Genomic DNA, 10,488 nt, shown 5'->3' on the forward strand with positions numbered 1-10,488 from the left:
TATGTATGTATGTATGTATGTATGTATGTATGTATGTATGTATGTATGTATGTATGTATGTATGTATGTATGTATGTATGTATGTATGTATATCAAAATAGATAAAATATGATATTACCTTATATTACATATCTATACTATATTATAAAGCATTTGATAAAAACTCTTAAAAACCATTTTTTATGCATGAAGTACTGTTTATTGATGCATATTTCTTAAAATTCAATATTAGAAGTAAATTGTGTGCAAGTACAACTTATTAAATCTTTATGTTTGAATTTATATAACTAACTGCATATAAACATAATCGGATAAAAGATAAATATTTCATTTTAAATATAAAAAATCAAAATAAAATTAGGATAATCATTTACTTTTAACAAAATACTTGATCATTATCTTTATAAAAAAAATTAAATAAAATAAAAAAAATAATTAAAGAAATATACAAAAACCAAGAAATTTTAAATAGTTAGTTTGATATTAATATCAATATTTTTTTCAATTTCTGATGATATCTTTATATTTATATTTTATTCAAAAATAAAAACATCATTATTTTCTCAAAACCAGATAAAACAGTATTATAAAGCAACTGGGATAAAAAAAAACCGAAACATTAAAATCGAGATATATCTTAATACATTTTGCGAATACCATCCTAGTTTTAATAAATTAAAAAAAAATTACGAAATAAAGTGAATCAACAACCGACGAGAGCACCCAGGTTACATTACATGTTGGGAACGGTTTCAATCTTCCAAGAGAAGACGGAAGAATGCTGCTTTTATCCGCCATCTCCAACTGTCACCCCACCTTTCCCCCTGCTTTAAACCAGGTCTCTCTCTCTCTCTCTCTCTCTCTCTATTATATATATATATATATATATCACACACACACACACACAGAGATAGAGCAATAAGTTCGTGGTTTTCAGGGCTTGGATTTTGGTTTCTTATGGCAACAGGAAAAGGGGAAGCAAGGAGATGAAGCACAATGGGTGAAGCCACGCCAACAACTCAAGTTTCTACAAAGATTAGCTCCACCTTTATTTGCTGCATTTCTAGCCTTATCTCCTATCATCACTCCTCCAGGTAAACTCTAATCAATCGTTTCATTCATTTATTCTTTCTATCATTCCAGAATTAGACCCACTTTTGATCTAAAACTGAAACCTAGCTTTTTTACTATCAAAATTGCAATACATCAAGTTGAAGTTTCCCATTGCTGTGTTAAAAAATGATTGGTATTACCAATTAGGGTTCATGAGATTCCTAAATATGGTTAGGTATTACCTCCAAAATTGCAACCTCTATGTGTGGACTGTGTTTTTTTTTTTACTTTTTGTTCTTTGATTGCAATATGCTCAATGCACAAATGTGAATGTTGATGTGAGAATATGGATAGTCCCTCCCACACCCAAAGTGCATTATGGATCAAGTTTTATGATAATTTTCAACTGCTAATTTTAACAAATTATAGGTTAAACCATGGCCTTTTTCAAAGCTAAAAGTCAAAAGGGGATAATGTTTTGGGCTTTGCTGATTCTATGTGGTCATCCGCCATTAACATGAAATGGTTAGCATAGTCTGAGGGTTGTTCCTTGGAGAATTATTGTGATGAACAATCTATCATATTATGGAATAGAAATCTCCTCTCATCTGTTAGGTATGATGTAAATAATGTTCTTTATTCTGACCAAAATTATTGTTTCTCAATTTCATTTCCATGTTTCACAGTGTCATATGGTCAAACAATAGATGCAAAACGAGGAGCTTCATTGTTTCGCCATGCTTGCATCGGATGTCATGATGCAGGTGGAAACATAATACAACCAGTGAGTTTCTGCAAACAATACATCAAACATTATCCGTCATCACTGAATTTAGTTTTGCTTTCTAGGAGAGAGTTTCCCAATGAGCTCATCACTTCTCATAACCCCAATCTGCATGTTTGTGTTTTCTTGCAGGGTGCAACTCTATTTCTAAAAGATCTGCAGAGGTAGCCAAAAGTGGACTTTGATGTCCTTATTCTGTAACCATTTAAGCCTATATATTTAGCAATTGGATTATCTAGTCAATATTTTATCCATTTGATGATCTATTGGCTTGAGTATAATTTGTATTTGAAAAGTTCTTTCTTTTATAATACCCTTGATAGGTTTCATTGTACTTCTTTTATAATGGTCTTGTACTTGTACAGAAATGGAATTGACACCGAAGAGGAAATATACCGCATAACATATTATGGAAAGGGAAGAATGCCGGTAAGTTTCATCTTGAAAGAAAACATTGAAATACAAGTGGGCATTGGGGAACATACATCGTGTGCTCACATGGTGCCTGCAGGGCTTTGGTGAGATGTGTACTCCGAGGGGTCAATGCACATTTGGAGCTCGTCTACATGAAGATGAAATAAAACTTCTGGCTGATTTTGTGAAGTCACAAGCAGATCAAGGATGGCCAAACATAGGAAATAGTGGAGATTGATTCATCCTGTCGTCAGATATCAGGATAGTTTATTCACTTCAGAAGTTGCTAAATCTTGACAGGTAATGTAGTAATCCATACAATATATATTATCCTGTTCGTGGGGTTATTTAGCTAAATGACCTCTTGACAAGTGATTTTTAAATCCATGACCTTCTGACAGATTTCTAGGCATTTTTGTGTATGGATTTGACATCCTTTTGTTAAACAGTGACATTTTCAAACTTGTTTTAACTAAAATCTGTTAGAAGGTCATGAACTTAACAAAATACTGTCAGAAAGTCATGAATTTAATGAAAACCTGTCAGGAGGTCATTTAACCAAAGTACCCTCGGGAGTAGAAAATAAAAGAGACTGTCTCCAACCCTCACAAAGTTGATTGGTCTTGGTGCACCAGGATTGCCCACAAATATATTGGAGCAAGTTTCTGAATGAAATTGCAGAATGTCAAATAAATGGTTCATTCTTTCCCTTTAATGTTCCATGCAATGTATTTTAGTATCAAGTCAATTTACCAATTGAAATCATTGGCTGGTGCATGTATGTCTATATGTGCAGGATGTTGTTCAGTTCCTTAAGTTAACATGAAGACTTGGTCTCCTTGTGTAGACTTCATGCAAAAGTGACTGTTGAACTCTCACTGCTAAGTTTAAGGTATAAAACCAAACTACCTATCAAGATCATTTACCGTTATTTGTACGAAATACATATCATATGACATGCAGTCTATGTAGTAAAATTTAAATGAAATGAGTTGGCAAGTTTTTTTAATCTTTTTGGATAACTATGACGTTCGGACCAGTTTGCGTGCACCTCGACTAACCCACTGGCAACGAAACTCGAACCCATGACTTATGAGAAGCAGAACCAATGTGTTATTTAGTTGAGCTACTCCAAGGTTATGATTTGGTAAGTTATAGGAATAGGTTTTGCACTCGCAAATCATACAGACCCATCCACCTACCTTCCATGCCGCAAATGCCCATGACCTGGACACACAACCCTTGTCCAAATCTAGATAGTTGGGTCGGGTCAGGTTGGGTTGAAATAAACCAAATCTGGGCAACCTGACAACCTAAAGTCCAGAATCCAAGTCACCCCTCCTTTGGGGATATCCAAAATGTCATTTCTTGATCGACCAATTGAATTCAATGCAAGTTTGTTACTATAATATCTATCTTGACGTCTTATGTTTAGACTTGTATTTAGATGATTGACTGGTTGCAATAAATTGGGTGGTTAAGTACCCACCAGTAGTAGTTGATTTTCTTAATATTAGGTTTTAAAATCTTAATTTTACTATTTTGCTAAAACTATGTTATAGGGTGTTCATCGGTTCACATCAAAATGGATTATGGATTTGGCAGAACCAATCCTATCCCGTCATTCATTTGATGTTGAATTTTGACAACCAATCCAATTTGATTACTTTGTACAACCGTCAACCGGTCTAATCTAATATGATTGACGATACAATTACAAATGGTTATTTATTGGATTGATGTATATTTCCAATCACTTTTTCATACATTTCACTTAAAAACATTACTTACAAATATGGGGAAAGTATACAAAAGCTAAGTGAACGATTTCATTTTAAATGATTAAGTCCTTGAATTTTTTAATAAATAAAACATTAAGTTTTTTCATTTTGAATGATTTATGACCTAAACATTTTTTATACCTAAATCATCTAACTTTGAAAAGTGGTTAAAATCTCTTCAACACCAAAAAAAAAAAAAAAAATACTTGTAATCAGTTAAATAGGTTTTAAAGTTAAAAAAAGCCTAAATAACTTTCACGGTTCCCAAACTCTACACCATTCAATATTCTTGCACCCAAAAACATCGCTCCCTCATACCATTTCTCTTGGTTCCATCATTGTCCGTTCTTCATATTGTTTATCGTTGTCGTTGGCCTGTGCTATCAAACACCCTCTTTTTTATATGTTTTTTTGTCTTTCAATATTTTCTATTTTACAATAATTTAATGAAGACATAGACAAATAAAAAAAAAGAGAATCAAAAAAACAAAAAGAAAAAGCTTATAAGAGAGATCAATGACCGGTCAACAACAGTGATAGGCAGTGATGGAGAGCGAACAACCCTCGGGCAACGAGAGGAAGCGATGACGTTGGGTGTGAGAGGCCTGAAGAACGTAGGGTTTGGAACGCTTAAACGAATTTAGGTTTGTCTTTTTCCATTTTAAAACTTTACTAGCCGGTTACATATAATTTTTTTGGGTAATCAATTTACAAAAGTTCGATGGTTTATTTATTAAGAAAATAATATTTAAGTTGTTCATTTAAAATAAAAGCTTCGTTTGATTTTTTTTTTGATTTTTTCCTATAAATAATATACAAACATTAGATCATAACACAAAGAAATCTTGTTTGCGAAAATACCAATTACAGATTTCATATGAAATAATTTCTTGATACTTGAATGGTTTACCAAAAAAAAATGTCAAAAACGTGCTTCCATGGGGTCAAAGTCAACTATCATTTAAATTTCGGCACAATTAATCTCTCCCTTCAATTATTCAACAATTCTCCATTCACTTAACTAGGGAGAGATTAATTGTCTTGAAAATTAAATAGCCATTTTGATTACGCGGTTTTTTCTAGGGGTGTTCATGGGTTTGGGTTGATCGGGTTGAAAACATTTAGACAACCCAACCCAATGCTTGCGGTTTGAAAAATCTTAACCAAACCTAACCCGAACCAAAGTGCAACCCAACCTGTACGGGTTGGTCGGGTTGATACTTTGGTACATTAAAATATTCTTCTAATCTAGAATATGTTATTTCTCTACTCATAATTTTTTTATCATCATCAGTCATTTGATACAACTTATCCATACTATTTATGTATATCACATTCAGTTAATTTTCTCAATTTACATATATATGCTCACAGTTACTGAACATATATACGAATGAATTATATAAAGATGTGAATAGATTGAAAATATGTGTATATGAAGAACATACATGATAGTGTAATTGTCTAATGTACATATTAATATAAATTCAACAACCATATTAATTCCAAGAAATAAAAGGATATCGGGTTTATCGGGTTGAGTTAAGTTCAAATAATAGTAACCTAATGCCTACAGTTCGACAATTTTACAACTCAATTAGACATCGAGTTGCTTTGGGTTAAGTTATTTCTAGTTGAGTTGAGTTGATCGGGTTGGTCGGGTTTTTGAGCACCCAGAGGTCTACAACTGACAGATCTGGAATTCAAGGATGGGTCAAAGTGTAATAAAGAAATGAAGTGTCGTGCAATTACGAGAACCAAATATGTAATTTTGGAAAAACATATTTATACATTTGGTGCTTGCAATTCAAAAACTTCTTTTTTTACCCTTTGACACTTTCGCAAATTGTTGAATTGTCAATTACGTATCTATGACTATTTTTGTTATTTTAAGAGAGAAATGATTGAGAGGTGAAACCCACCATAAAAATGACTATTTTAATTAATTTTTCTAATAATTATATAATTTTCTATCAAAAAAGTTAATTATATCATATCACCACACAATCATCATCTTTAAATGCTTCATATTTATTTCATGTCATCAATTAATCCTTCTTATCTCACTTTTGTAAAACCATGCATCTTTTATTTTATTTAAGAGGGAGTTTGATGTAGGCAAATGAATAAAAATACTGAGAATGAAACTGAGAATAAATTTTTATTCCCTCTAATTTAATATGGAATGAAAATTTGGGCTTGTAGGAGAGTGAACCCATTATATTATATAAAAATAAATAATATTTTTTTTATTTTCATTCTCATTAATTACTGCTTAATACTTTTAATCAAACATCCCCTTAGATACTTTCTTAATAACACATAAAATTATAATAATCTTAAAAATTAGTACATTATTTGTTATTTTATATGATTTTTTTTCATCTAAAACTAAGATTTAAAATATTGATTAACATATATTGGTTTCACGATGTGAACATTTTTAGTCTATTTGTAAAACAAAAATTACACATAAAAAAGTTTCACATTGTGAACCGCAATTTGGTCCCTATGATTTGTTGAAAAGTTTCACATTGTGAACCGCAATTTGGTCCCTATGATTTGTTGAAAAGTTTGACATTGTGATCGTCGGGTGTGACGGGTTTGAACCAAAATTTGGTTCGTAAGGTTTGCTGAAAATAACACTTTTTGTCCCTTCAGTTTTGAATTTAGAAGATAGCCATTGTGTTTTGTAACAATGTCCGGATTTGGTCACTTTCTTTAACGGTCGTTAAAAATTTTCGTTAACTGAGGGGCATTTTCATAATTTATCCATTTTTTGGCTTTTACCCAATCAAAACGGTTTATGGTATTAATCATTGTGGTTTTCAATTGGGTAAAAAAATAAAAAAATGGATAACATGACGAAAATGTCTCTTAGTTAACAGGATTTTTTTAACGGTCGTTAGAGGGAGGGGATCAAATCCATACGTTTTTGCAAACCATAATAACCATCTTGTAATTTTAAAACTATAAGGACTAAAATTGTTAAAGTCATAATGTGTATCTTCATAATATGTTAAAGTCATCGTTTCTCTTTTCTTAATTTAACATCAGGGTACTCGTGCAATGCATCAAGACATATCTTGATTTCAATGTTTCGTTTTATTCATTTTTTATGTCGATATAATACGGTTTTATTTTGTTTTAAAAAAATGATAATATTTTTTTTTTTGAATAAAATATAAATTTGAAAATATCATAAAATTTTGAAACAAAATATATCGATATCAGTATCAAATTATTATTTTTTAAAAGTTCTTGTGTTTTGATGTAATTTTCTTAATTCAAATTTTTAATTATAATTTAATTTAGATTTAGTAAAAAAGAACTTTAATTTAGATTTAATAATATTTTTTTATGAAGATAATAACTAAGTATTCTGTTAGAACTCAATGATTATCCTAATTATATTTTAGATTTTTTATATTTAAAATGAGATGCTTATCTAGTACTTGATTATGTTTATCTGCAGTTAGTTACACGAATTCAAATATGAAGCTCTAATAAGTTGTACTTATGCGCAATTTACTTGTAATCTTAAATTTTAAGTAATATGCATCAATAAACAATATTTCATGCATAAAAAAATGGTTTTTAAGAGTTTTTGTCACAAATGTTTTATAATATAATATACATTAAGTAAGAAGTTTCCAAATTAAACTAGAAATGTGGTGTTTTGTTGGTTTGAGTTTGGCTCCAAAGGTTAAAAGTACCTGAAGGTCCCAGTTTCGAATCGAAGGAGGAATAAAAATTCCCTTGTGGCCACGGAGTATCAAATACGGTGACTCCGGGCTATCTGCAAAGCAGATGGTCACCCTGAGATTAGTCGCATCACATAGCGGATTGGATATCCAGGTTAATAAAAAAAAACTTTTCAAATTAAAAAATAGTTACGTTGATGAATAAATAAGTAAAATATGCCAGAAAAAAAGTATCTTCTAAATATATATTTTATTTGGTAGGATGTAGAATTAGGAGTGTCAAGAAAGCTCGAAACTGAATAATCCACTCGAAATCGAAAACCAGTAAAACTCGTGTTATTTGGTTTTCGGGTTAAATGATTTCGTTAGCTGAACGAGGTAGCCTGATCTGGTTTGGATTCAGTTATTGTTTTTACAGATTTAGTTAAACCAAGTTAACCAAATAAGCCAATATATAATTTTTTTATATTGTAGATTTATGAACTCTCTTGAAACTCAAATAATATTTATTTGTTAACTCATTCGTAATCCTTTTTTGTCTCTTGTAACTTACCTAAGAATATCGTAACCGTTTCATATACAAAGTTCGTGGAAAAACAATCTACCGCACTTTGTTTAAAAAACATTACTAAAATAATACCCTTATTTGGCTTATCGGGTAACGAAACCGAATAATCCATAATCGAATATATAACGTAAAACCTATCAATCATAATCTTATTTGTTTTGGTTATTGAAGAGTTTTAAGAAAGTTGAAAACCGAATAAATCAAAAAACCATTAAACATAGAATTATTCAATTTTATGGATAATAACGTTTGAAAAGTTATAATTGAACTTGTATTCGTTGTGGTCAAAGTCAACCCTGGGACCATTTAATTAATAATTAAATCATATCACCACACAAATTCATTCATCTTTAAATGTTTCCAACCACAACTTAGTATCGGATCGGTTTCAGCTTGAATTCTAAAGGTCAAAAGTACTTCGAAGTTACAGGTTTAAATTTAAGGAGAAATAAAAATCCTCTTATGGCCAAGGAGGTTCAAATGCGATGACTCCGGACTATCTGCAAAATAGGTGGTTGCCATAATATTAGTCGACTCGCATATTGGTTTGGATATCGTTAATAAAAAAATATGTTTCATATTTAATCCTTAATTGTCTTGGAAAAACTTGCATTTTGTTGACTGAATCACAACCATGTTCTAGATTTCTTTGACCAGAGATAGAATCTATTCGTTCGTCTTTAAATGTTTAATCTCTCCTTATGGTTTCTACCATCAATGTTGTCAAAAGAATGAAGCAAATATTTCAAGTTTTCTATTTGCTTATCTTGATTTTGCTAATAACTTCATTAGCAAAAGCAGATCTCGATAACGCCAAGCCAGGATGCAACGATAGCTGTGGGCATGTTACGATTCCATACCCTTTTGGGATCGGAGCAAACTGTTCCATCAACAAATGGTACGTTGTTGATTGCAACTCCTCTATACCCTATCTATCCGCGTTTAACAATATGAAGGTTTTGAGTGTAAGCTTGGATGACCAAGTGATCACTGTTAACATCTCAAAGATCTCTGATTGCCAGAATCCAGCCCAGAATAACGATTATATCCAAAGTGTCGACCTTGGTGAGAGTCCCTTCCTGTTTTCCAAATCGCATAACGTGTTCATTGTTGAGGGGTGTGGTAATGTTGTTCTCTGGGAGAATGGGAGCCTGGTCACATGATGTTCAACAACTTGTCCCAATGACACTAGTATTAGTTATAGAAATTATTGTGTTGGCATCGGTTGTTGCCGGACAATGATTCCACACAATCTAAACTCGTACGATGTGGGTCTTAGGCGCTTGGAAAGGCTAGGTGGAGATGGAGCTTGTCGGCGGTCAGCCTTTTTGCTAGCCAAAACATATGACGAAGAAGTGTATTTTGATCATGAATCTCTAGTCAGAAATAACTCTATTGTTCCCGTATCCCTTGCGTGGACCCTAACGAACGACGACGTCAAGAAAGTACCGAGTTGTTGGGAAGATCCTTATAATTATATGGAATTGAGTAACTATAGTTATGTGTATTCTAAGAAGTGCAGTTGTGGTTTTGGACGTCAAGGAAACCCTTATTTACACTATCAATGCCAAGGTATGGATATCTCTCTCTATATTCCTTTTGCCTTAACTAGTGTCATCCCGCGTATTATATGGTAGCAATAAGTTAATACAAAACGCAATTCTTCAGTTAATAATAATGTGTGCAAAAAGTCAACCGAGTCAATTGGAACCGACTGACCGACCACATTCGGATATCCAATTATAATTGGATCAAATCGAATTGAAATTTCAACATTCAATTTGGATCGGTGGGTTCTTGGATGGTAATCCAAAGCCGATCAACATCCAATTATCCATTCGATTACCATCCAATTATCCATTCGATTACCATCCAATTATCCATTCAAACTATTATCCAATTAATTTGCTGTCAGATTGCTTAAATTTGAATTTGTTGTGTTGTTTTTTGAATTTTTAGTCCCGCTTGTGTTGGTTTTAATACATATTAAAAATGGTTAATTAATTTGTTTCATTGTTAAAAATTAGATTAAATTAACACATTAAGTTGATCCGATCATCCATTGGATGTCAGATAGATTAAATCCGATATATATATATATATATATATATATATATATATATATTAGAAGCGTACTCGCGCAATGCAGCGAGATATATCGTGATTTTAATATTTCATTTTATT

The 10,488-nt window shown here is 31.7% G+C and overlaps 1 protein-coding gene and 1 pseudogene across 4 annotated transcripts in view; both read left to right on the forward strand.

Moving 5' to 3' along the window:
• Positions 1-3,256, forward strand: part of LOC112517388 (cytochrome c6, chloroplastic) — a 5,324-nt gene extending 2,068 nt beyond the window's left edge. The window contains exons 1-8 of one of the 4 annotated variants that reach the window (XM_025124811.1): positions 757-838; positions 938-1,094; positions 1,740-1,837; positions 1,970-2,001; positions 2,203-2,266; positions 2,349-2,551; positions 2,887-2,947; positions 3,048-3,256. In XM_025124811.1, coding sequence (XP_024980579.1) covers positions 779-838; positions 938-1,094; positions 1,740-1,837; positions 1,970-2,001; positions 2,203-2,266; positions 2,349-2,489 — 552 coding nt within the window. In that variant the 5' untranslated portion in view covers positions 757-778 and the 3' untranslated portion in view covers positions 2,490-2,551; positions 2,887-2,947; positions 3,048-3,256. Of the gene's footprint in view, positions 1-747; positions 839-937; positions 1,095-1,739; positions 1,838-1,969; positions 2,002-2,202; positions 2,267-2,348; positions 2,552-2,886; positions 2,948-3,047 lie in introns of those variants that run through there. The other 3 variants (XM_025124819.1, XM_025124803.1, XM_025124827.1) reach the window with 3 other exon arrangements.
• A 5,804-nt stretch (positions 3,257-9,060) lies between these two features.
• The window catches only part of LOC112516982, an 11,845-nt pseudogene continuing 10,417 nt past the window's right edge, over positions 9,061-10,488 (forward strand).

The sequence above is a fragment of the Cynara cardunculus genome (genome assembly GCF_001531365.2).
Source record: "Cynara cardunculus var. scolymus isolate 2C chromosome LG 1, CcrdV1, whole genome shotgun sequence".
NCBI classification, from domain to species: Eukaryota; Viridiplantae; Streptophyta; class Magnoliopsida; order Asterales; family Asteraceae; genus Cynara; species Cynara cardunculus.